General features: G+C 52.4%; 1 protein-coding gene across 1 annotated transcript in view; it reads right to left on the reverse strand.

Moving 5' to 3' along the window:
- The window catches only part of NEURL1B (neuralized E3 ubiquitin protein ligase 1B), a 38727-nt gene extending 15399 nt beyond the window's left edge, over positions 1-23328 (reverse strand). Inside the window, exons 1-2 of the mRNA XM_047861958.1 lie at positions 23159-23328; positions 4864-5409 (exon numbers count right to left, since the gene is read on the reverse strand). Of these exons, the coding sequence (XP_047717914.1) occupies positions 4864-5409; positions 23159-23189 (577 nt within the window). The 5' untranslated portion in view covers positions 23190-23328. The remainder of the gene's footprint in view (positions 1-4863; positions 5410-23158) is intronic.
- Positions 23329-26525: the final 3197 nt, after the last annotated feature.

Consider the following 26525-nt stretch of genomic DNA (forward strand, 5'->3'; position numbering starts at 1 on the left):
GGCTTACAGGCAGGTGTTCCCCTGCATTTTCAGTCATGAGACATCTTGTTTTCCTTAAGCAAGATTGAACCAGTTTTTGCCACTTACAACTAAGATTTCTGACAACACAGCCTTCAATGCCATGGCTTTAGACTGGTGTTGCTTATTTGGTCTGCCACAGCCTTCCACCACTGGGCAGAGGAAGGACAAAGGGGCTGTGACAGTGACCACTACTGAGGTGTCTAAAAGAGGGACAGAGCTGCCTCAGGACAGCATGGGGCCCAATTCCAGAGCTCCAGGAAAGAGCTTCTCAGAGGAGCCAGGGGAGGGAGGGGGAAACCTGGCCAAACCTTCCTCTCATGGGTCTAAGAACTACTAAATTCAACAGAAAGTCACTTGCCTGGGCTCAGCCCCTTCTCTTTGGCTTGGAGGAGTAGAGAAATCACAGGTTCTCAGGATGGGACTGCTGCAGATCTAGCAAGGCCATCCTGGTCTGTCCCCCGGGGAATTTTGGTAAACCCTAGGGCCACAATACAGCCCTGTGGGAGAAGGCACTGCAGTGTAGTTTGCTTGGGGGTGGGGAGGGATGGGGGTAACTGGTGGCACCTAGTCCATCAGTGTGGAAGCTGCTAGGGAACAAGGGACCAGACAGATACACAGTAGCACAGATAAATCTGAAAATGGGGCAAGTGGAAAAAAAAAAGTAAGATTCTTAGTACAGTCCCATCCATATATACATATGAAACTACGTGTTTTTTAAAGATACATCCAAGGGCTTATACTGAACACCAGAGTGGTGCCTATCTGGGCAGGGGATGGGGTGAACGGGAGTATAGAATGGCAGCTGGGCATGAAGCAGAAAAGAAACAAGAGAAGGGGCTTTCGTGGTCCAGTGATGACACCATGCCTTGAACTGGCACGTCTGAAGAACTCAGCTTGGCACCCAGCCGGGAAGAGGGATAGGCACCAGTGCAAAGGGGACTCTTGTGATCACAACCAGAGCCTTAAGAAATCTAGATGCCTGGGGGCCGCCCCCACAGGTTCTGATTGAACTGGTCTGGTGCACGCTGATAGGTGGGGTTTTCAGAGTGCCCCTGGTGATCACCATGTGCAGCCACAGCTGAGAACCCCTGAACCAAAGAGATGGATGCACCTGGGTTCTAATCCTGGCTCTGCCACTCACAAGCTTGGTTGTTTTAGGCAAGTCACTTCCCTTCTCTGAGTCCTGAATTCTTTATCTAAAAGGACTAAATCACCCTGTCTTGAGGAAAGAGAATGTCAAGAGAGTAGGCACACCAGGGTCTGGTCACATAGATGTAGCTTTTCTCTGCTGCAGTTGGACCCTCCCCCCCCCCCCCATCCTTGCAGGAAGAAGCTGGGCTAGGAACATAATTCCATCAAGTAAGAGAACTATGTGAAGCCTATGAAGGTTTTTATTTCTCAGACTTCACTTTAGGTCAAGTTCCAGGGCAAATAAAGGGTCCCCCTACCTCACAAGACCGGGAGGATGCTTCTCAGATGAGGGCTGCCAGATAAAATACAGGATGCCCAGGGACATTCAAATTTCAGAAAAACATTCTTTTTTAAGTATGTCCCAAATATTGCACGGGACATACTTGCACTAAAAAATTATTCTGAAATTCAAATGTAATGAGGTGTCCTGTATTTTTATTTGCTCAATTTGACAACCTTACTCAATGACCCTTTCATTTGTTCGTTTTCAATCTTGTGAGGGACGGGGGAGGGGATCTCTATTCTGGAGTTTTACAGCTGACAGTCTCTAAAGGAACTATGTCACCTCCTTATTCCTTGTGAGGAAAAGGAAATCAGAGAGTTCTGGATTACACAAACACTGGCTCCCTTGTGTTTATCTACTTGTTATCTTAGATACCACCATTAGAAAGCCCAGTTCGCCCAAGAATTGGGAGAGGGAGATCCCATTTATGGTGGAATTTCTGTGGTTCTCATGTTGCCTTTCCTCATGCTGGCAACAGTAGGGTACCTGTTGCCTGAGCTCAAGCCATAAAAAATCATGAAAGCTTAGCTTATTTTCATTATAACTTTTTTTTTTCTGATCATGAGTCATTGGTAACTTTGGTGGGGGGGGCGGGGAATCACCCATAATCCCTTTACCCAGATGTACCCAATGTCAGTGTGCTCTTCCCCTGGGAAAGAAACATTCAGCCTTGATCACATGCCAGAAACTTCCCCATTATCTCCTATAACCTTCCGAAAGAAAAAGAACTTTATTTCCCTTTCTGATTGTAAAAGCACCATAAGCTCTTCACACACGTATATATGTATTTTTAAAGGTAACTCATAGAGGTATAAAGACATGAAATCCACCTGGACTCCTATCACTCAGAGATGGAATTCCTTTGAATCTCACTTGTGAACCTGGTCCCGGGGCACCTGTACTACAGGTGCTTCCTATCAACCAGCACATCTCAGGCCCTACCTGAAGATAAGGAAACTGACTCACGTCTGCCACGTTATACCAGTGTTCCAGGGGGGCTCTCTCCTTTTCCTCCATGGGGCTTGAGGCATTGGAGGGGCTCAATAAAAGTTTGCTAGGCAAATGGAGGAAGAGTCCGTGACTCCTCACAGGTTTATTCAGATTCACTAAGTCACCAAAGGCTGCTTCCAGTTTGTATTTTCAAAAAACCCCAAGCCATTTGCATTGGTTATGGGGTGGCTGCGATTTCTTGGCTGTTACCTCAATACATGGGCTATGTGAGGGAGCAGGTGAATGAGGAGTGATTGTTTCTCTGCTCTGTAGGAATAAAAAACTCCAAAAAAGAATGACACATCTAGGAGGCTTTAGAAATCTACGTCTCCTGGAGGTGAAATGCAGAACCTTCCATGGAAAAGAGTGGGGGGGGGAATATGGTTAAAATGCCCAAGTAAGGTCCCAGCTTACAGGGTGGTTAGCTATTCATAGTCTGGTCTGCCTAAGCATGAAATTCAGACATGTGCTTCCTCCTACATGCAAATGGGCAGAGATTCTGATTTCTTAGATGTTATTTCTTAAGTATCTTCTATGTGCCAGGCACTGTGCTGTATCCCTTTCATATATCGTGTCACCCTGTCAACAATGCCATGAGGTGGTGCTACCATGAGCCCATTTTATGGATGAAACTGAGGTACATAGAGGTTCAGTCACTTGGCCAAGCCCACACAGCTGGCAAGTTGAGAGCCAGGTATAAAACAGAGGTCTGTGTGACTCCCAACCCTCTCCTCTTTTTTTTTTTTTCCTTTAAGGAAAATTAATTTATTTTGAGAGAGAGAAAGAGCGCTCATGCACACACAAGCAGGTGAAGAGCAGAGAGAGAGAGAATCCCAAGCAGACTCCTCGCTATCAGCAGAGTCCGATGTGGGGCTTCATCTCACGAACCATGAGATCATGACCTGAGCTGAAATCAATGGTCGGACACAACCAACTGAGCCACCCAGGCACCCCTCAACCCTATCCTCAGAAGTTCTGCTGCCTTCCTCCTTCTTTGGAAAGAGGGCACAGCCGGGATGCATGCATTTTCCCTTCTTGCCCAGTGGTGGTATGGGTGGCAGTGGTGGCCAAGGAGCCCGGGCTGGAGTGTTCGTTCCTTCAAGGTGCAAGGCAGAAAACCCAGAAACAGCCCAGACATTCAGATATACCAACCAGGGTACATCTATACCACAGAATACTACTCAGCACTTAAAAAGGAACAAACTACTGATTTACATGGCAACAACATAGATGATTCTCAAAAATACTGTGCTTTGATGAAGAAGCCAGGTAGAAATGCATGTATACTGTATGATCCCATTTCTATGAAGTTCCAGAATAAGTGCAACTAATCTGTGGTAAAAAACCAGAACACAGGTTGCTTTCCAAAAGAGGGGAACTTTCTGGGGTTATGGGCAGGTGTATAAGTCTCTCAAAACTCAAACTTGAGATCTGTGTATTCCCTGCAAGTAAATGATACATAGGGCTACGTCCAGATTCTCTGAGCAAACTGATCTCCCTTTACTGCCCCAGAAATCCAGGCTGGGCTGGCTCACATGTAACCTGTGAGTTCAAGAGCTAAGGTCACAAATAGCAGGTCAGTGGTCTCCAGGGGCTGGAGGTAGGGGAGAATGAGGATATGGGTCTCCTTTGGGGTGATGAAAATGTTTTGGAACTAGAGGTGATGGTTACCAACTGAATGCCACTGAATTGTGCACTTTAAAATGGTTACTTTGACATTATGTGACTTTTAAATCATTTTAAAAGAAAAAAAAAAGTTTCAAGGTAAGGGTTTCTACACCCAGGAATTCTCACCACCAGATTTCAGCATTAGTGGCTGCCTCCTCTGTTAGAGTCAGGCCTATTCTGTCTTGTCTGCCTGCCTCCCCGGTGGACCTTGAGCCCCTGGCAGTGGGCACCGTAGATGTGCGAGGACTGGGCCATAAATTTGATTGCTGAGTAAGTGGATGTGTTAATGACTGAATGCATGAGTGAGCGAGCAAACACATGCATAAGTGAGTGAATGAGTGAGCAAATGAACAGGGAGAGAAGGAATTAGCAAAGGAATGGGTAAAAAAAAAAAAAAATGAGTAAATGCGCAAGTACCTGATGAAGGGGTCTGAATGAACCTGGGCCAGGACATGGACTCTGGACCCAACCCGTGTGGGTTCCAGTCCTGGCTTTGCAACTCAAGTTATTTAACCTCTCCGTGCCTCAGTTTTCCCATCTGTAAAATGAGGATGGTGGGTTGTGGTCAAAAAAATAAAAATAAATAAGAGTGAAAATGCGGCAACTGCTTAGAACAAGGCTTGGCAAAGTAAGCCCTTCGTGTTTGTGAGTATGAAAGAAATACACATCCATGCACACAGAATTACTGCTTGGTCCAGACCGTGACCTACCGAGGAGCTGCACCTCATCCGTGATGCCATAGACGTCGATGAGCGCCCAGAGCGGGCCGCCCACGGCCACGCCACAGTGGAAGAGCACCGGCTCGCCGTCGTTGACGCTGTAGAACACGCGGCCGTGACGGTCTGCCCAGTAGGCCAGCACGGTGTCACGCAGCGCCAGGTTCTCGGGCAGCGCCTTGGCCCAGTAGCCAGGTCGCGTGACAAGGTCGGGGCAGGCGTACTTGGGGATGTCCTGGGCGCTCATGAGCGACGGGTCGTGCGCCGTGAAGCCAAAGCGCAGGGCACCGCTCCAACCCGGGCGCACTGCCACCAGGCGCAGCCGCACCTGCTCGTACAGTCGGATGGGCCGCTGCGTGAACGTGACGCCGTTGCAGAAGCTGTTACGCCGGGTGGCCCGCCGCGAGTGGCCATCTAGTCGCACGTTCTTGCCCTTGGCCTGCGCGTGGAAGCGGGGCGCTTCGCCTAGGACCGGGCGCCGTTCCGGCCCTGGGCCACAGCATGGGCGGGTGGCCAGGAGGCGTGCCGGCGGGCTCGGGTCTGCGGGAAGAGACAGGCAGCAGGGTTAGGGCCTCTCAGAACTTTCATGGCCCCAATTCGACTTTTAATAATCATGCCATTTTAAAGTCTATCTTCATTAGACTGGTAATTGATAAACTTTGGGAAGGTTCCAGCTACCGCCAGCCTACCTATGACTATCACACAATGTCACAATACCCACTCCACAGATGAGCAAACTGAGGCTTAGTGTGTGTGTGTGTGTGTGTGTAGTGAAAACCTTTTCAGAGCTGTTTCATTCCCAGTAGGGCCAACACCAATGAATTTGTCACAACAACCAGGCTAGGGTCAAGTGACTTCTCTGTCCCTATCAAATCTCCAAATCTCGAAGCTTCCTCCAAGGGCCACTTTTGGGCTGTAGAGTCCTTCCAAAGGCAACTGGGGCCTTGGGTTCTTAGGGGAGTAGTGGGGGTCTGGCTGATTTTCTCTGTGCAAATTTTGTTCAAAAGCAAGGCAGAAAAGGCAATAGAAAGAAGGCAAGGCAGTCTTGGGGTCATTCCCCTGACAATAGAATAAAAGGCAATATAGAGTGCAGCCTGGAACCCCAGCTCTCTAAGCACTTCCTGGCTGTGTGACATGCACTAGATCTTGCCACTTCTTTAGCCTGTTTCCTTGCCTGTAAAATGGGAACATTGTTTAACCCACACAGCTGCTAAAAGGTCATGAGGATGAAGTTCCTAGAATACTGCCTGGCACAGTGTGATAACATGATCAGAATACTGAGGTTCCAAAGGAAACCCAAGCCAGGATGCTGTGACTTCCCCTCCCATCTACCCACAGAAAATGAAGGCATTCTTTATAAACAAGGTTAGCTTTTCTAGAACATGCCCCTTTCAAGATTCATCTCTAAGGGAATTTTGCCCAGAGGACCTGGAGAATCTTGGGAAGGTCTCTTTTCAAAGGAGCTGGTTGCTGGCCACAGACCCAGGTGGCTTAGTATTGAGGTGGGAGCTTCATCCCTCCCACCTGTCCTCCATCCCAGGGGCAGTTCCTGCGAGACTCTGGAAGCCTGGGAGATGGTGGGGTGGGTAATTACTGCACGAGTCTCTGCTTCTCATTCACAACAGCAGCTGAGTACAATTTTCATGGCAAGTGCTTATAAATTGCAGGCAACCCCTAGCACACAATGGTCTGTAGACGTGGGAGAAGAACAGCCTTCCGGGGAACGAGAATCCACTGCAGGGACTAGTCGTCCCACACCCACCCACAGGGTTCACTGTGCTCTGGGAACGTTGCTGGGCTTTCATTAATGCTGAGCCTAGTGGGAGTGAGGACTAGGGAAAATGAAGAGGGAGAGGCGATGATGAGGCAGGCAAGCCGTGGCTCCCCTCCCCAAGCCTGTGGGGAGGGACGCCCCAGTCACGGAGGTAGACAGCCATGCTGGGAAGCTGGAGGCCCCCCTCCAAACAGAAGCCACAGATCCACAGAAGAAAGTATAAGAAATGAAACCAAGGTCCTGCATAAGGAAAAAAAAAAAAACTTAAGGGACTTAAATCATTCATTCATTTAACAAATGTTCAGTGAGCACCTCGTATATGCTAGGCACTGGGAATACAACCAGTTACCAAGGGGGATGAGGCTCCCACTCTGATGGAATGGGCATTCCGGGGGTGGGGGGGGGGGAAGCAAAGTTAGGCAACAAGGAAAACCTACTCTACCTGGTGGGATGCATTACAGAGAAAAACGTAGCCAAAGAAGCAGGGAAGAACGAAGCATTAGCACTTCCACGGAGGGCCTCTTTGATGAGTGACTTCTGAGTCGAGGCGAAGGGAGTGAGCCACGAGGGTATCTCGTATCTCGTATCTCGTTCCAGGCAGGAAGAGCGCTCCAGGCAGGGGTAACGACAAGTGCAAAGACCCCGAGGTGGGAATGTGCTGGCGTGGCTGAGAAACAGCAAGGAAGCCAGCTGGGAGGGTGTGAGCAAGCAGGGGAGGTGGAAGCAAATGAGAGCAGAGCTGGAGCCGCGAGGGGGTGGCAGGTGGGGAGGAGATCCCATGGTTGCTGCTTGTTTCTTCCTTCACTAATTTACTCCGAGGGAGAGGGACATTACTGGAGTTTTAGAGCAGAGAGGTGAGACTGCTAGGCTGTTGTGTGGAGAGGGGACTGCTCGAGGGGGCGGGCAAGGAAGCTGGGGAGGACCGAGGCTACTGGATTATTCCAGGCAGAGATGATGATGGCTGACATCGGGAGGTGGGGAGGACCTGTAAAGGTGGTGAGAAGGGGTCAGATTCTGGTCCTAGAGATTTGGAGTTTTGAGGTTTTAATGAGATTCAATACACTTGCCTTGGGTGTATAAAATATATGCAATAAATGAGACAAATAATGGATACTTAAAGGGGAGGCGGAGAGGCGGTAAGGAGGGAGAGGAAGACACCAGTGCTGGATCCTGGAGGGCGGGGGCTTTTCCATTTCATCTTTGATTCCCCCGTGCTCAGCAGAGGCCTGACACTTACCAGGCACCTGATAAATGCCAACTGTTGCCTCTATTACGTTAGAGCTAGAGCAGACCTCAGAAATCATCTCTGAGAAGCCCATTTTACGGGTGGGGAAATGGGCCCAAAGAGGGAGAGGGGGCTGCCAAGTTGAAGTTCAGTAGGGGTTTGGGCAGGCCACCTCTGATAAAGGACACAATGTCACGGTTACTTCCACCCGAGGAGGATAAGGAGAGCCCTCTTTTGCTTATAAGCCGGGTTGGCTTGGTTTCTCATATTTGCGGCCCAAACTTCCTTGATTGATAGGAGTTCCTCCGTAACCTTGAATGAGACATGAAGGAAAGGGAGACCTGAAGGAAAGGGAGCCACGAAGGGCTTTCGGCAGAGCAGGCCAGCACGGCCTGCCAGGGAGGGGCCCCCAAGGCAGTGAGGAGGGTGAACCCAGAGCCAGACTGTGGGTCATCTCCAGAGCCACAAGGATAAGAGCAAGAGCCCACTGGAGAGCTTTTTGGAAGACAAAAATGAGCTAAGGGAAGTACCAGGTGTAAGCCGTCAGGAGAGGCAGCTCAGGGACCACAGAGCCTGCGTCCTCCATGCATGCCGTAGCCTTGTGCGAGCCGCTCGGCCTCTCTGGGTTGCAGCTTCCTCCAGTGCCCACAGGCCGAATTCTCCCCAAGGTCCCCACAGCTGGCAAACACTCCAGGAAACATTAAATAGGGCCACACATCAAAAGCCCTTCTGAGCACCAAAGACCACAAGCCACTGTTACGTGATTATTTTTCTCTCCCCTGCCATCGCTGTTGTTTTCCCAGCCTTGTCTCTCGATCCGAGAGTTTCTTTGCAAAACAGCTTGGGAATCCTTACGTAGATAATCAGTCAGACTGGCCTGGTGGTTGAAATGAACGCTGGCTGGGGAGACCCAGAAGGGGAAGTTTCCTGTAAAACCAACTATATGTTAGGACAAAATCTAGCCAAGTGACCAGCGGAGTTTACAGACTCGTTTAGGCTTGATTAAATGATCCAGCTTCCTTCGGGGAGTGAGGGATAAACACAGTTTCTACCCCCTCAGAGGCCAGCGCCCTGACGTGAGGCAAAAAGACCAGACTGAAAAAGTGTCTAAAGAGGATGTGTTATTTATGCAAATAGAAAATGCTTAAGGTGAAAGAACAGTAATAAGCAATCTCCAAATTGTACACCAACGTCTGCTTTTAGCTTGGCTCGGGGAAAGTGGCTTCTCCAAGAAAGAGAAAAAATGTCAGTGTGGATGGACCCCAGGGGCCCTGCAGAACATCCCAGTTCAGAGAGGTCGATGGAAAAACTGAAGTTTATCGCTTAAATTACTGCAGTAAACACCACGAGCCACATTATGGAAAGTTTGGCAAGGATGAGAAAAATCCCTCCCTTCTCCCTGCCTTCACACCCTAACTCCCACGGCATTTTTCATCGGCCCTGCCCGGCCCCTATCCACGTAAGGACCATTGGCTGTGCCCTCGCTGTGTGCTGTGGCCTGGGCCAGATGTTCTCCATTTGGGGTTGTGGCTAATTCTCCAAATGAATCTTCACCTGCAGAATTGTTGAGGTGAAAAACAAAGCTCCAGGCAGTGGAGACACTTCCCTTGGCTGCAAGAAGCAGTGTTGAGACGTAAACCCAGCAATGTCTGACTCCAAACCAGCGTTCCTTCCTCCTGCCCCAGCTTTCTTCCATAAGCGGTGCAGAAGTACTGAGCACCTTTTCCAAGTTCGTTGCAATCAGAGCCCCCAGCCAGTTTTGCTTCCTGCCTTCTCTTTTCTAACTCAGCATTACATAAAAAGCATTCCTCCCCCCCCCCCCCCATGGCTCTTGAGCATTCACAGTGCTTGTGTTTCATGGCTGCAGAATATTCCATCGAGGGCCAAGATGTCCCCCACCGTTCCCCTCCTGGGGATCACTTCAGCTGTTCCCCCAAATGGCTGAGTCTGTGGACACAGAGGTTCCTAGCTGCCAGGACCAGATTCAAATGGGCACACTGTAACTGGTGAGAAAACCTTCTGCCAGGATGAGGCCCCATGCCCCCTTCCTTCTATGGAAGGATGAGTACCCACCGGCTTGTGAGGGGGGCCACCTATGGCCAGTGAGCCCCCTCTTCTTCTGGCCAGGAATCAGACCTGGGAACTCTAAGGACAAGGCAGGGCAGAGGGAGTCTTGTGAAGTAGGAGCCCAGGAGACCTCTGCAGCAGCCCATCCCGGGCGTAGGAGGGAGCAGGAAACAGTCCTGGCCCAGCCTCACAGTTGACCAAAGGCTGCTCCAGCCCCGCCAAGGTCAGAGGGGAGGGTCTTTCCAGCGTTTCATCAAGGAAGCAATGCCTGGACTTTAAACGCATGAGCCAGAGATTTGGGTGTGGAGTGAGCACTGAGTGGCTGTGGATGGTTAGGGAGGACGGGACTCCATTCTGATTAAATGTTGCAACCCCCCAGCCTTGCATGAGTCCTTTGGTGAGACAGGTGGACAGAAGAGCAGTTCTGGTGGTGGATCTGTGGTCCTCCCGCATCAGTGCCTTAGAACACCCCTCCTGGGCTCCGAGTTCGAGCCTGTGCTTTGCTGCTCGTTTGCCTTGGGTCCCTGGGCAGTCAGGTCACTTCCCAGGGCTGCAAGTTTTCATCTGGAATGGTGTGTGATCTTAGACCCCTGTCTTGGGCTGCTGAGGGGCCATGAGAGCACAGAGAGAGCCTGGCACAAATCCTGGCACACAGTAGATGATCACTAAACATTTCCTTCCCAGTGGGAGGCAGCAGACCCAACTCCTAGGTGAGCCCTCACCTCCAGCTCTCCCAGAGTTTTTTTCCTAAATCTCAGTTTGAGAAGCAGTGAAAAAGAACACAGGCTTGCAGGCAGACAGATCTGGGTTTAAATTCTGTTTTGTCATTTCATAGCTGCGTGATGACAGTAAGGTCCATGCTTAATTTCTCTGGGTCTCCCCAACCAGGCCTAGAAAACTGGTGAGAGTCCTTACTGCCCTGAAGGACTGCTGTGAGGAGTTTTGAATTGGTGAGGTAAATTCATCAGACAGTGCCTGGCACTCAGTAGGTGTTCACTAAACACTTGGTCCCTCCAGCCACCTTCGTTCCCTTGACAAGGAAGGGTTTCCGATGTCCTCTCACACCAGAGACATCTACTTGTGGGTCTGGGGGAAAACATCCGGACATGTTTGTCCATGGCGGGCTAGTGGTGATCCTGGCCAGGAAAGGCCTCTTGAAAACCCTGGGGTCACCTTCCCTTGGTGACCAAGGGCAGAGGCCCATTTTTAAGCCATCCTGGCAGCGTCCCCATTATGCACTGTGCCACCCCCTGAATATTCCCTGCTCATCACCCCAGCCCAGCCCCTCCATTGATCTAAAAAGAGCCGGAGAAAATGGCATTTACCGCCAAGAGGACAGCAGGAAGCAACACTCCAGCTTCTCTGGCCGCCGAGATGACAGCTTCCAGCATTGGCAGCTTCCAGCAGATGGCATTCTGGCTGAAATTGTCAGCAGATTCCGCTCCACAGGGAAAGGGAATCGCCAACCGGGAAAGCGGTCTATTCTGTGCCCCTCCTTTCACAAGCAGCCTTTTACTGAGCCCCTGTTACGTGCCGGCACGTGCCTCTGTTTATTTGATTTAGTCTGTGGGACAACCTTGGTTTTACCACCTTCATTTTCCAGTGGAGGAAATCGAAGCCGCCAAGCTGGGCAGTGGCATCCGAGGGCCAGGCTTGGGCCCTTCCTCCCACAGCCCACCCCTTCTCCAAGGCAGTCCCTTGTGACCGTCGGGAGCAGGGGTCATGGCCCTTGTTAAGGGTGATGAAAGCTATATGGGCCTCTGTCCCCCCCAGAATACCCACCCTCCATGCACACAATTTGGCATTCAATTTCAGAGGCTTCCTGGGTGCACATAACCTCTAACCTTAGACTGTGTGCCTCCAGCAAGAAGTTTCTGGTTCCAATGACATTTGCCCAAGTCCACAATGTAAACCACCGCTGTTGGCTGTCGGAAGCAACATGGTGCGTGTGTGTGTGTTAGCGTGTGCTTTAGAGAGGAAAAGGCAAGGCTGGTATTTGGCAAGGCTTTCCTCCACCCAAGGCAGGATGAGAATATCCGTCTTTGGCAACAGGAAGTACCTTTGCCATTGGTGGGTTTGAAAGTGGGCTAGAAAAAAAAACAACCAACCTCCCCTCACCTCTGCCAAATGGGGCAGTGACATGCGCCCAGGAGACAGACGCCAGCGTAATGGGACTTTGTTCTCTGTTTCAGCGGCCTGGGAGGCCAGCGCCCAGGATGGAAGGGGGCCAGCCCACATGGGAAACCGCCACCCTGCTCCTCCCCTCCCCTCTTCTTTGCAAACAAAACTCCCTCCCCTCTTCTTTGCAAACAAAACTCGGTCACCCCAGTGCAGCGGGGAAGGTCCCACACTCCTGTCAACAGCTGCAAGGAGCCTGGGGAGGGGAGGGAGGCCAGAGGTCAGGCGACACCGCTTGTTGGGAGAAAAGCCTGCTCCTTCCAGGCCTAAGTGGCAGCCCTCTTTGCTCAAGTGGGCTCAGATGCGCCAAGTTCCCAGGGGGTGAGGTCATCCCAACTCCCCCTCGGGTGCTCAGTGGAGTCAAGATTTCGTGGTCCATTCTGACCCTCTGCCGGGCCCCTGCGCTGGGGTCTCTTCTTGATAAACTGCCCCAGGAGACTCTGACCTTAGAGGTGCCAGCTCCCACAGTTAGGGCCCGGAGTGGGGGATGTGCCCTCATTCTTTCTCAAGTACATCACTTCCTCCATCTGACATTTATGGAGCATGCGCCCCATGTCAGGGCCTACATTGGCTGCAGGGACACGTGCACTGACAAGCAACCGCAGTCCCTGCCCTGCCCTGCCCTGCCCTGCCCTGCCCTGTAACTGAGAGACCAGCAGGGGGACGGACGCAGACACCAGGACAGCACGGGGTGGGTGGTAGGGAGGGCTGGGGCCATGGGGACACTTCCCAGAGGAGCCACTCTGCAGACTGAGGCAGAAATGGCTGGAAGGAGGGTAGGGATGGGGAAGTGTGTTTGATGCAGGGGGAATAGCACAGGCAAAGGCCTGGAGGTGAGAATGAATGGAATGCACTTAAGGAACTATAAGGAATATAGGGCAGAAGGGAGCAGGGAGGCTGGAGGAGGGAGTCAGGGGCTGCATCACAAAAGGTCTTAAAGGCCCTGCTGAGGGGGTTAAATTCCTCAGGGGACCACTGAAGTGTTTGGAGCTGGTAGGAACCCTGAAGGATCCACCTCTCCCAAGATCCACCTCTTCAAGCCCAGTTTCTTCCCATGGAAACTGTCCCTGTCTCTCTTCCTGCCTATCAGAATGACCTAGCATGGCGGGAGTAAGAAAACAGTCCAGGTTTCAAATGTTGCTGCCAACTGCTGGTACAGTCTTGCCCCTCGGCACCTGCTTCTCCTCCAGGCAGCCCCTGGCACCTGCCTGCTGATAAGCTGGCTGAGTCTGCCAACTTTCTCCTTCTCTGCCTTGAAGGCAGCCACTCTTCTGGCCTGGGTGGAGCCCAGAAGCCTGACTGCTCACTAACCTGTAGGGCCCCGTCCTGACTTTGTGGAACAGTAGATCCACTGGTCCTGCTTCTCAGGGTCAAAGCGATGCTGGAGAAGGAGGACTCTCCTTGAACCGTGCTGTCCTGGCTCCTAGAGCTGAGGAAATGTTCCTCGTGAGCCCCACCGCTGGGCAATGTTTGCTGGCCCTGAGGGGCGGGGAGCCCAGCTCTGGCACAGTGAACGTGCTTGCTATGTGGTCCATTCACCCCTCACCACCTCCTGCCGGGTGGCTTCCAGAGGAGGAAACCGAGGCCCAGAGAGGTGGACGTCCTTATGAGGGCCACCAGCCTGTGAGGGCAGGGTCTGTTTTCAGATCTGGTCCTGACTCCAAAGGCTGCATCTTTCCTGTTTTATGCCTCACTCCACGCCAAGGTCTCTTGCTTCCCTCTGGATATGCCAGAAAAAAGCTAGATTATGTACAAGCAGCTTGAGCCACCTTCTGGGAAAGGAGTGTAGTGATGCCCTGACTTGGTTTCAGGGAGGGATGGGGGTGGTGGTGGATATCATCAATCAGCTTGTTTTGAGCGGCTCAAAGGCCACAGTTTGGCGGAACTTGAGATGAACAATAAGCAGCATCTAAAAAAGGAAAGCGGGTGACTGATTACAGCAGGGCAGCCCCAGTGCCTAATGTCCCCAAGGCCTCAAAAAGGAACTGGGGGTGGGACCTGATGAGCGAGACAGACCTCCCAGGGGGCAATGCAGAGACTGAAACTTGGCCTACATTCACCAGACCTCCTGTGATCCTTCTGGGTGAGGTAACTGCTACCAGACCCATTGCCAGTGAGGCAGGGAGGCTCAGGGAGGTTGGGAGAGCTGCCCAAGGCCACACAGCCAGGAAGTGATGGAGTTAGCATTTGAACCCCTACTAGCCTGGCTCCACAAAGCTAGGAAGAAGAGGCTATGGCTGCTTCAGGCAAAGCGTAGAAGTCGTCCCTGCGGGGAAGGAACAGGGTTCCCGCACGGTGCCCCACACACAGTGTGGGTCCTCAGCTAAAGTTTCCTTCCCTGCCATGTTGGACTCTGAGGCTCACCAAGAAGTGACTCTGGAGGGTGCCTCTGCCACTCTGCTTCCTTCTCTGAAGATCCAGCTTTCTCCTTTCCCTCCACCTCCTCCATCATGCTGACCATCCTCCGAATCCCCGAGGGCTCATGGGAGTAGGTGAGTGAGGACTGAGGATGCCGGAGGAAGCCTGTGTGGCTCCGGAAAGAGCTGGCTCAGGATTCCACTCAGATGGGAAGCCAAAATCCATGCATGCCCTTGACCATTACACAGAACTGCTTCTCTAGCCAACCGGTGGGTACTTCAGTGATCTATCACGGGGACCTGAGAGGAACAGGACTAATGGTCCTACTGTTCCTCCCCACCCCAGCCCCCTCAACCCCATCAATTTCAGGAGCACAGACCCCTTTGCCTTCAGGGAGACTTCTGGAGTCCTTGTCTTGTGTTGGGCTCAGACTTCCCACGCAGTTCCCTATCTGTACCTCATTGCCTGACCGCAAAGGAGGTAGCATCATTATCCCCATCTTAGAGACGAGAAAGTGGAGGCTCAGAGAGGGAAATGACTTGCCCAGGGTGACACAGGGTAGATACAGTAGAACTATTTGAACTCAAGACTGCCTCCAAAACCGTGCTCTTTCCATCACGTCTCTTGGGATTCCAGTCAAAGACCTCATCTGTAATTGCTGTGTGACCCTGCACTCTGGTCCCGGTGTCCCTATCTGCCAAATAGGAAGTAGGTTCCAAGCTCCCTCCGGTCCTAGGAACAGAGTCCCTGGGGGACTTCTCTGCAGGGATGAAGGTCTGGGCCATCCTCAGAGTCAGGGAAATTCCGCTGTCCCATCTCCTGACCTTGAATTGCCCCCAAACCTTGAGGGGAAGGGAAGCTCTTGGGTGGAGTGGAAAGTTACCAGGCAGACCCAGCTTTGGAGATACAGGGTATGCATGTGCCCACCCAGCTCTTAAATCCATCATCCTTGGGGGGAAAAGGAAAGAAAACACGTGCCCAAGGGATATAACTGTAATATAAACAATGTGTAATGTTGAAGGCATAAACAGAATACACTTGTTAATAGCTGTGGGCATCCTGCCAAGTGCCAATCCTGCCCCAGATACCCCCACTCACCCATTTCCCCAAATGGCTTACTCATAAAAGAACTTTCTCCCCACCGCCCAGAGGTGAGGCAAGAGGCCAGCTGAGTCCCAGTAGTAAGAATGCAGAGAGAAAAAAAGAAACAAGGGTGAGCTGGGACTGATGTCCAAGGACGACTGTCCCAAAGCCCGCGCAGAAATATCTGTCACTGAGTCTGCAAAAATGCTGAGGCTGGGAGACTAGGGGTGGGGAACAGACCCAGGTGAGGGCAGGTGGCTTCATCTGTCTGTGCCTTACTTCCTGAGCTATAAAATGGGCGCAAGACCTTCCAAGCCACAGAACTGTCAGGAGGATTATATAAATGAAAGACTGTGAAGGGGCCTGCAGGCGTTCAGCAGATGAACAGTGGATAGCACACCCCATAAGACCCCAAGGTCAAAGGGCACCTTCATGAATGATTCATCCTGGATCCATGTGATGCTCAGTTGCTTCTACAATGTCCATCTCAAGTCCCAGCTGGGCTAAACACCAGTGCCACTCCAGCAAAGGGCACTTGTTCCTCACTGCTCTCATTCCACCTGCAGACTGCTTCCACAGTTAGAAAGTTCTTCCTTTGACTCAGCTGATACCTGCCTCCACATGATGTCCACACACTGGTCATGTCTACATTTGATCCACAGTACCGTTTCCCATCAGGTCTGCTCTCTGACCTCAGGCTATGTTGCCAGGGATTCTTTGCTCTCCCCGAGATGACCTGGCCCTTGCTTTGTTGTCTAGAAAGCCCTCAGGACATCACCTGTCCCCTGACCTGCTTTGAAAGGGGGTTGGAGATCTACACAACAGACGTCAGGGAATATCAGCTGGGATCGTCTCAGTAAACCCACAGGCCAGCTGGAGACTGTCCCCACCCTGCCACGCCTAGAGGCAGGACGTGAGACAGACAACTACAGAAGTAGGTGAACGCACTAAAAACCGACCTGCGGGATTTCTAAATGCTTACAGATTTCTGCTCAATACTATGAAGGCTTCTAGTGCAAATGTGAACCGCCTCCCACCTGACCCCCCCACCCTGACTCAGCAGTCACCCTTCCCGCACAAACATCCTCTCCTTCTAGCAGGAATCCTGTGGGACTACCCTTGCTGTGTGCCCTTGGGCAAGTTATTTCCCTCTCTGTCCTCTTTGTTCCCTCAACAGTTGTAAGGGACTAACAGTAATAGCTCTCTCATGGGGCTTGTTCGGAGGGTCAAGTGCAGGCACCTACTTAGAACTCTGTCTGGCACAGACGGGCTGTGTGATACAAGTTAGCGGTCATTGTTCTTCTGAGTCTGTCTCCCTCAGGAGCACAGGGCTCAGCATAGAGGAGGGGCTTGTGTCCCCAGGAAGCCCATAATCCTAACAGGCACCCCATGTGAGCACTTCCTATCTGCCAGACGCTTTGCATGCCTGGGGCTACGATTAAGAGGAGGACGTGGGACCAGGACCACAGCCTGTGCTGTTACCAACTCTGCTGTGGGTGGATGACAGCACAGCAGGGAGACAGGATGCTTGCTCCTCACCTGCAGGAAAGCCTGGGTGCTGGACGAGGAAGGGTTCTCGCCCTAGCCCCGTGCCCTTGCTGACTGATTGGCGGGGCTGCCTCTGGGCGGGAAGGGCCTGTGAATAGCCGGACTCAGGGGAGAGGGTGTGGGTGCACCGTGACCCCTGCCGATGGCAGGTGGGAGTGGCTGACTGCAGGCCAGTTTTTACCAGGCAGAAACGTCAGGAGCCTAAGCCTGGGGGAAAGGGTGAGGCGCTCAGATTCCCCCTCCTCCAGGGCAGGATTCCCAGAGGTCAGCTTTTGAGTCTCCAGGCCTGGAGGGAGGGAGGGAGGGAGAGATGAGGGGGATGGACCTTTTCCCATGGGCAGCTTCATTCTGTCCACGGGAAGGAGAGCTTGAGAGGGGTGGGGCTCAGGATGAGGACAAAGGGCAGCAGCCCCAAGATGCCCCGGGGAGCATTGCCCCTTGGTGATGGAGGAGAAGGAGCTTTGGAACTGGGCAGGCCTGTGGTCAAATTCCACTCTGCCAACTTCCTGGCTGCCTGTCCCAAGGCAGGTCTCGTTTCTCCTCTGAGCTCAGTTTCCTCATCTGTGAAATGGGAAACTACTTCTGGAAGGCTGGTCCTGACGGCTGAAATAGGAGTGAAATAGATAAAGGGCCCGGTATGGGGCAAGCATGCTGAAGATCTGACCGCTCTACTATAGCCCAGGTGAGCGCTTACTACCTACAGGGCTGCACCCAGGCCTCCTTCCTTTCCCCTCTCTGCTTGAAGCACAGCCCTGGCTTCTGGGCTTCTATTTTAAGCCCTCATAGAGCACCACTAAATACAGAAAACGCTTTGGTCCAAAAGAGGGCAGAGCTGACCCTTCTTGTCTGCGGGGAAGATTGAACAGTCCTTCCAGCCAAGCCCAGTGAAAATGCTATGCCCCTGCTGGCAAACTCGGCACATCATCCCGGCAGGGAGCGTGGCAGCTAAGAAATCTAAGCCTCCTGACTGCGGGCTGGCCTGCAAGATACCATCCCCTCCTCTCACATGGCCTCTGCCTGCCCCTGACTCCACATACCACCCCGGCTTGCACTGGGATCCCCAGAATGCCACAGTTCCCCCCATATGCCCTGCTCTCCCTCCACTTGGGCCTCTGTCTTAAACAGCTTTCCTTCCCTTGACTAACTTCTCTGCTTTCTGGTCTCACTGGACAGCACCTCCTCCAGGAAGCCTTCCTGCCTCCTGTTCCGGGCTATCACGGCCCCCAGGGTCCCCCCCCCCCCCACTTACTCTAACTGCTCCGTCCTTGTTGGTCTTTCCCACTAGACCTCGAGTCCCTCAATCCAGACTGTGACCCCAGGCTCAGCACAGAGCCCAGCCTGGAGGTCTGGTGAACAAACGAAAATGGCAAAATGCAACCTGCCAAGAAGATTCTTCTCGTCAGAAATCTGGTGTCCTGGACAGAGCTGAAGAACGCTTAGGAATTGCTGCTGCCAGTACGCATGAAAGGGACGCCGCCTTGACGCCTTGACGCATTGTGCCAAGACTACCTGCCCTATTCCATTTAATTATCACCGCCGCCAATTACGAGGGAGCTACCCCCGTCGTCCCCGTATCGCAGTGAGGAAACTGAGGCACAGAGAGAGACCTTGCCTGAAGTCACTCCCCTAAGAAATGGCTGAGCTTAGATTTGAAACCAGGCATCCAGACTCCGAGATCTGTGTTCTAGACCCAGCACCAGACCTCCCACTGCTGTAGGCCAGTGAATGGTCTCATCACAACTCTTAATCACTGCAGCCCACGGAGCCCAACACACACACACACACACACACGCATACACAACTGAAACAAAGTTCATGAAGCAAAAACACTCCTTACTACCTCAATGCACTTGATGTGTTATTTTTTATTCTGTTCTATTTTTAAAGCTGGTCAGATATGACCCCCAGTAGACAGAGCACTTGGTCTGGTGGCCAGGCCTCATTTGGGGGCACTGGGCACCACCCCTCCCCCTCTGAGGCACAGGGTAGCAACAGCTTGTGCTCTCCATCGAGACAACCAGCTACTTGTCCTATTCTGTTAGTGCATCCTATATCCTCTTCCACTAGAGGCCAGCTCGATGGGGACCTCCAGGGGCTGTCCATCCCATTCAAGCTGAAACCCCAGGGCCTGGGACATGACAGGTGGCTAAAAGATGTCAGCTGAATCAGTGAAGGTGCACACTCTGGAAAATGCAGAGCAGGACAGACCCCAGAGTCCCTCCAGCTTGGGCACATGGAGAGATGTTGCCTCCCTGTAAAATGGGGTAACTATAGCCCCTCTAAAGGGTTGTTACAAGGGTTTAAGATAGATAATGTGGGTAAAGGCCCTGACTCAGAGTTTGGCACAGAACAAGGTCAACACACGTCCTTCACTCCAACCTCTAGGATGCCTAACTTTTGAACTAACACTAAAGAGGTCCATTGACTTGGTCAAGCACAGACCAACTTAATGATTAAACCCAACTGGCAGTTTGAATTCAGTCTCTTGTCCAACCAGAACTATGAGTGAGCTCCAGAGGCGAGCTGAGGGAGGGGTTGCAATGAACTGGTAGAAGAAGGGGGAAGAGCCCCCCGCCCCGGAATTCTAGTCTCCCCTAACCCCACTTGTTTATACTCTTATTATTTTTCTTTCCAAAACCCAGATTAAGGGAAACGGAATCCAGAGAAAAGGGCCAGGGGGTATCAGGAATAAGACAGACCTGGGTCTTCTAACCCCAGCTTTGCCACTGCCTAACTGTGTGAGTTGCATCGAGTGTTGGTAACCTCTCTGTGCCTCAGTCTCCTCATCTATAAAATGGAGACGAATGGCATCTTACTTTGCAGTACTGAACTGCAATGGGTAACGCACACAGTAGGAACTTAGCAAATGTGAATTCCCTTGCTGACTCCTGGACCGTTCTATTTATAGGGCATTCCTCTGAATGTGCCCTTTGTGAAGATTACCAAGGGGCTTCCCTACAGCGATCATAAAGGACCTTCCCTTTCTTTGGCTTGTCATCACTGCACACAATAACATACCATAATTACTCGGGGGGCCCCAACCGATGTCTGAACCATGGGTTGGGGGGATACTGCATGTCAGAGGAAGAATGCAGCCCTTTGGAGCTAAATAAACCTGGATCCCAGTCCTGGTTCTACCAACTGGATGAGCCGTGTGAACTGGGGTGAGTCATTTTATCTCCCTGAGCCTTAGTTTCCTTATCTGTAGATGGAGATGATGATCTCTACCTTGCAGGGCTGTTGCAAGAATTAAATTCATCGATTCATTCAACAGATATTTACCGAACAGCTATGCACTAGCCACTGCTCCAGGTGCTGAATATACAGCGGTACATAAAACACACAAAATCCTCCCTGGGGAGACAGATGATGAAACAGCTAACTACACATACAGTGTGGCACATGGTGATCATGCTATGTAGAAACACAGAGTGGGGGAAAGTAAGTGGGGCGTGCCGGGGGCAGGGGCAACGCCAGGACCCACATGGGAGCAGGGACCTAAAAGAAGCAAGGGGGAAACCATGTGGAGGTCTGGGGGAAGAATGTTCCAGGCAGAAGGATCAGCAAGTGCAGGAGCCTTAAGGAGGAGCATGCTTGGCATGTAAATGAAGCCACATATGCAGGAAGCCTGGCATGGAATCCAGGTGCTTAGCAAATGCCAGCTCTCTATTTCAAGTCCCATAGAAGGAACCCCACGCATGTGTCCTTTTCCTGAGAACGAAAGCACCAGGATTTCTACAGGGCAGGACTGAGCCAAGCATTCTTTCAGCCTAGGATGCAGGCAACATGTGAGCTCTACCACCGGTTTTTGAGCCCCTGCCAGCCACTAGGCTCTGGGTTGGGCAACCAGGGATCCAAGATAATCAAGACATGGTTTCTGTCCTCAGGCAGCCTCAAGGCAAGTTGTGGAGAGGGGCGACGGCAATGCAACGTGGTCAGATGGACAAGCAGAGACTTAAGAAGGTATCTAGGTAGCCTAGCGAAGGGTGGGATTGGGTGTGGGTGTTCAAGGAAGGCTTCCTGGATACGGTGACAAGTAAGCTGAATTGTAAGAGATGGACTAGACAAGAAAGGCTATTCCAAGTGTGGGGAGCGGCATGTACTGATCACAGAGTTGTAAAGAATGGCCCGGTGTATGTGAGGGACTAATTACAGAACAGGTTGGAAAACAATTAATGGCCCTTCGTATTCTCAGCGCCAGCAACTAGGAATTCCAGTTCGCTCCCCTTCCTCCAACTCAGTGCAAGCTTCAGCCCCGTGGGGAGTTTTAATTTTTCACACTTAGCTACTGCAGCAGGTAATAACCTTAACCCCCCAGCTCCTTGCCCAGGATGGCCCAGTCCACACAGCAAGAGCCCAGTGGGATGGAGAATATATAAATCTCAAGCTATTTTTAGCCTGCCTGGCTGTGTCTGTCCCTTCACCCACCCTAAAGCTGACCCACAGGTGGCACAATGGTTTTTGTTTTTGTTTTTGTTTTTCTATGACTAGAACAGCATCAGTATTTTTTATTAAGAAATCCTACAAAGGGGCCCATGATGCAGCCAGGTGTCTTTGTGGCCAGGAGAATATCTGCTGCCACCTTTGTCGGCATCCCTGGGTACCTCCGGACTAGGTGGGTGGACTCTCCCATCCCCATCCAGCCAACATCCCTGCTCATAGGAGATCGAGGCCACCCTCCAGTAAGTGGACCTGGGTTCAAATCCCACCTCTGCCTCTGGCTAGCTGACGACCCCCTGCTGGTGACTTCACCTGGCTGAAAATCTTGGGGGTTTTGAGCACAATGGCCCTCACGCTGCCCAGAAGCTTAGAAAGTAGGAGTTGGCTCTTCTTCCATAAAGCAACCTTGGGAATCCCGAGCACAGCATCACCCATTTCAACCCCCTCCAGGGGAGGAAACAATTATTTTTTGATATAAAGCCTAGAAAGGGGGGCTATATGGGAGTGTTAGAGCACAAACCAGTGACATGTCTCTGCTCCTAAAACCTCACACTAAATTTGCCCCACAGCCAGATGATTTGCTACCCCACTGAGCTGGGCCTTTGTACTTTAAAAATACACACATCTCTCACTTTGTGCCTACAGGATGCTACCAATGCCCAGCCTTAAGCCAAAATAAGGGCTCTTTCTAAAGACTTGGGGTGGGGGGATGGCCGGGCAAGCAGAACGGGTTCAATCCAGATTACCCCCTCTTAGCGGTATGACCTTGGATGAGTCATTTCTCCTCCTCTGAGCCTCAATTTCTTTATTTGTAAATTTGGGATAAATATCTTTATAATGAAAAGCTACTTTGTATGCCGAGCTGGGGTATGCAAAGCGCTGGACACAGAGCCCCCTGGCACAGTGATCTGCTTCCCAAATTACCAGGTATTCTCTAGTAAGGCCCCCTCTGCTCCCCATCTCCCACCCTCCCCCTTCCCCCCATCCCCTTACTCTGGCCCAGAGATTCTATGGTGATGTTAACTAGGGGGCGATGCGCTTTGCAGCGGTGACTCTGAGGGACTAGAGAGCCCCCAGCTGAGCGGACACCAGAGGGGGGCGCAGCCGGGGTGCGCGTGGGAACGTGGCCAAACCAAGGCAGCATGTGCCGCGGGGGCGCTGGCGGCTGGAAATTGGGGTACCCCTGCAAGCGCCCCCCACTTTCAGCAGCTGCAGTCCCGGCACAAGGGCTGGCTTCTGGCCGTCGGAAGCCCTGGGGAGCCCTACTCCAGTCACCCCCCAAGGCGCCCCGGGCTCCCTCCTCAGCGCTCTCGGGCTGAAACAAAGGCGAGGGGGCGCGCGACATCGCCCCAGCGGCCCCTTCGCGCCTCTGGCCAAGCAGGGCGATCGAGGACTGGGGTCCCCAAGGTAACCAGGACGCGGTACCCGTCCTCCCGGAGCGCAGAACCCCGCCGAGGGGCGCGCGCTAGCCGGGGTGCAGGAGGCACCGGAGACTCCAGCCCGCTGCGCGCCGAGGGCTCCGAGGGGTGGGGTGGCTCTCCGGAAGTCACCCAGCGGGTACCCTAGGGAGAAGAGAACCCCAGCGCCCGCCTCCCGGGCAGGGCTCCCCGGCGTACCTGGCAGGGTCCGGTGCACCGTGTTGCCCATCGCTGCGTCGGGGCGCTGCGTCGGCGGCGGCGCGCTCGGGGCGCACGGAGACTAATAACGCGGTGGGCCGGGCACCCGGGCCGGGGTCGGGCTCCGGGGCATCGCGGCTGCACCGGCGAGCCGGCGGGCTGCAGCTGGGGCGGGCGCCTGAAGGGAGGCGGCGGCAGCGGGAGGAGGCGGAGCCAACCGGCCCGAGCCCGCCGGCTCCGCCTCCGCCTCCCGCCGCCTCCAACCAAGCAGGGAGGGGCGGGGCCGCCGCCGCCGCATCTTTTGAAAGTTTGGACCGGGCGGCGGGAGCAGAACCGCCGAGCCTCCCGCTCGCGCGGCTCCCGCGCCCTGGGCGGGAAGACGCGCTGGCAGCCGGGTGCCTTCGGGGTGCCAGGCCCGTCATCGTGCTGGCCTGTCACTCGTTTATTCCAACACTTAGAAAAGGCCTAGTGTATGCCAGGCCTCTTCCATGCGCTGGGCCACAGGGAGCCAAGCTCTCACCCTGGCGGTGCACTAATGCGGGGTTCGGGGGTGGAGAAGTACAGGCAGGCAGAGGAGGTCGCTTAAGGCAGTGTAAAGATAACCCAGTCGGGGTGGCCGCGGTGGGGGTAGGATCACGGACCTACGAATAAGAGAAACCTAGGCAGTATCCAAAGGTTGGGAGGAGGGAACATAGTAGAACGCGTATTAAGTATATGCCAGGCGCTGTGCTGGGCACTGTAGATACAAGGCATGCAAATGGTGAAAACAGAAATAACAAGAAATTTAGATCACACAATATTATGATCAGAGGCAGCAGGGAAATAAGATAACTGTGACATTGTAACTTTGTTTGAGGGGCTTAGGGAGAACCTAGTGGCATGCCTGTTCCATCTGATGAAACATCAAGGAATCGGCCATGGGAAGAGCTGGGGAGAGTGTTCTTGGCAGAGGGAGTAACAGGCATTCCTCATTCATTCATTCATTCATTCACCCCCACAGGTATTTTCTGAGCAGCTCTCCTATACAAGAACCCAGACCAAACTCAATGGGAAGTGAAGCCTGCTAGTTCCTGCCCTCACTGGGCTCCATTTTGCAGACTGGAACACTGAGGCTCAGGAGGTGCAATGACTTACCCAAGAAAACCCAGTACTAAACCAAGTTGTCTCCCCCCCCACCCCAGCTCTACTTTCCATGCTCTAGTATCCTTTATGAAATATGTATTATTACCCCACTTCACAGATAGGGAAATTGAGGCTCAGGGAACAGAAAAGAGGTGCCCAAAGTCTCCCAGCTGGCAAGGGGCAAAGGTGGCCTGGAGCTATGTGAATGAAATGGGGGTATCCAGGGGAGAGCCCCCTGGCTCTGTTTTACCAGTGCCTTCTGCCTAGGGTTCCTGACCCATCCCAGTGGGTTCTCATTCTTCAAGTTAGCTCAAAGCCTCCGCCTCTGGGAAGCTTCTCCGTACCCTACCCACCCTGACTCCTATATATCTGGACATAAGGTTGCCTTGTATTCAAGTTGCTAGTTTCTCATATTATAGGTGCTCTTTCCGTTACTTAATTTCTAAACACAAGTCCTATTTGGGAAAGGTACATTAGTTCAAAACACCCTCAATCCATGTGGGTTTGGGATGCATATAGAGGTCAGCCTTATTATAAAAGGAGTCAAGGAAATGTTACTCACGTAAAGCAATGCAGTGTGAATGGGACTTTGGGACTACGAAGGGAAGGTCACAAAGGGTGACTGCCAGGGAGATCAGTGTCAACAGACCTTTTAGAGGTACTTTCAGAGCATCCAACTAGGAGGCTGTGTTGTGTAGACCACCAATGCTTACCTGCAGCAAATGAAGCCTCAGCTGCCCTAATGTTATGCAGATGGTACCCACGGAGGGGACACAGTGTCCGGTGGCCAGTGACGTGTGTATCTAAAAGGGCTGTGTTTTAGCATCTTGATCCCTGTGAATGAGATGTGCTGTGGAAAACTAAAAAAGCACCCACACACACACCCCCCCCCCGCCCACCACACACACACACACCAGATGATGGGGACACTGACATCAAAGCCACACACAAAGAATTTGAACCAAATAGTTTCTTGAAATTTGAGAGTGGACAAAGGCAGTCTTTCCAAATTAATATTTCATGTAACAATTATTCAAAATACGTAGGTCACACTAAAAAACTAAACATTGGAAGTAGATATCTATTTCAACTCCACCCTTTAAAGGTTAGACTATTCAGCTTTATGGTGCATCTTCTCATTGGGGGAATAGAGGTTGCCCTTGACCTTTATTTGGGTTGCCTTATATTTGTGCACATATGGTAGCTGCTCACCCCTCCGAGGTACCTCTGCACTTTGTTCTGTCCCTCAATTATACCCTTAGGGCAGGTGCCATAGCTGTTAGCCTTACATCCACTCCACTGGCAGTTGGGAAGCCACCTGTGGGCAGGACCCTGGTAGTATTCATTTATACATCTTCAGTGCTCAGAACAGGACTGGCTATAAGCAGATGCTCAATACACCTTTGAATAAACTGGCCGCAGAAATGCATTGCCCTGAACTGGGAGAAGAAAGGGAAGAAGGAGGGAAGGAAGGGAGGAAGGGGTAGGAAAGAGTTGTGAAGGAATGAGAATTAGTTGATAGTAGCCCTGGACTCTGGTGTGATCAATAGTGATACGTGTGGGGAGAAACAAACAAAATAGGGATGCATTAACAGAAGTGTAGCCTTAGGACAAAGGAGGGGCTTGCTGCTCCAGTGCATGCTGATTAGACCATTCGAGGAGAAGGTGCTTTGGACTCTGAGCACCGTACTTGAATAGCAAAGCAAAAGTGATCCACAAAGGTGGAGACGGTGGCTCTGGGAACGAGAAAGATCCCTGTCACAGGAGGCGTGCGAACAGAAGCAGGGGCTAGGGGAACATCCTTGGGCCAGGGTAGCAGCCTCTGGCTATAACCTCTCCCGGGGTTTGAATTTCACACCTCACCCCCCAGTCCGTTCCCTTAACCATGCCCAGAATCCCACAGACTAAGCCACCCTCCCTTAGCACCAAGACCTGTGCTTGGGCTGAAGGGGCCCCTGGGTGGGGCTGGCTCTCTTGATCGTGCAGTGTTGGCACAGTCTCCCAGGGCAGTGGGGAGAGGGAAGGCCCTGGCCAGGCTCGTGGGCACTGCTCCCTCAGGGCATGCCCTGGCAGGCCCTGCACCATGCAATCACAGGCAGTCAGGTGCACCTCGTAAAAAGGGCACACACTGAGCTGGGGGGGGGGGTGCGGTGTGTGTGTGAAAAGACCTCTTCTTCCAGGGAGCTGAAGGGTGTTTGCCTACACTCCTCCCCGCAACTCACTCAGGAACAGAAAATCCAGGTTG

The sequence above is a fragment of the Prionailurus viverrinus genome, chromosome A1, assembly GCF_022837055.1.
Source record: "Prionailurus viverrinus isolate Anna chromosome A1, UM_Priviv_1.0, whole genome shotgun sequence".
Taxonomy (NCBI): Eukaryota; Metazoa; Chordata; class Mammalia; order Carnivora; family Felidae; genus Prionailurus; species Prionailurus viverrinus.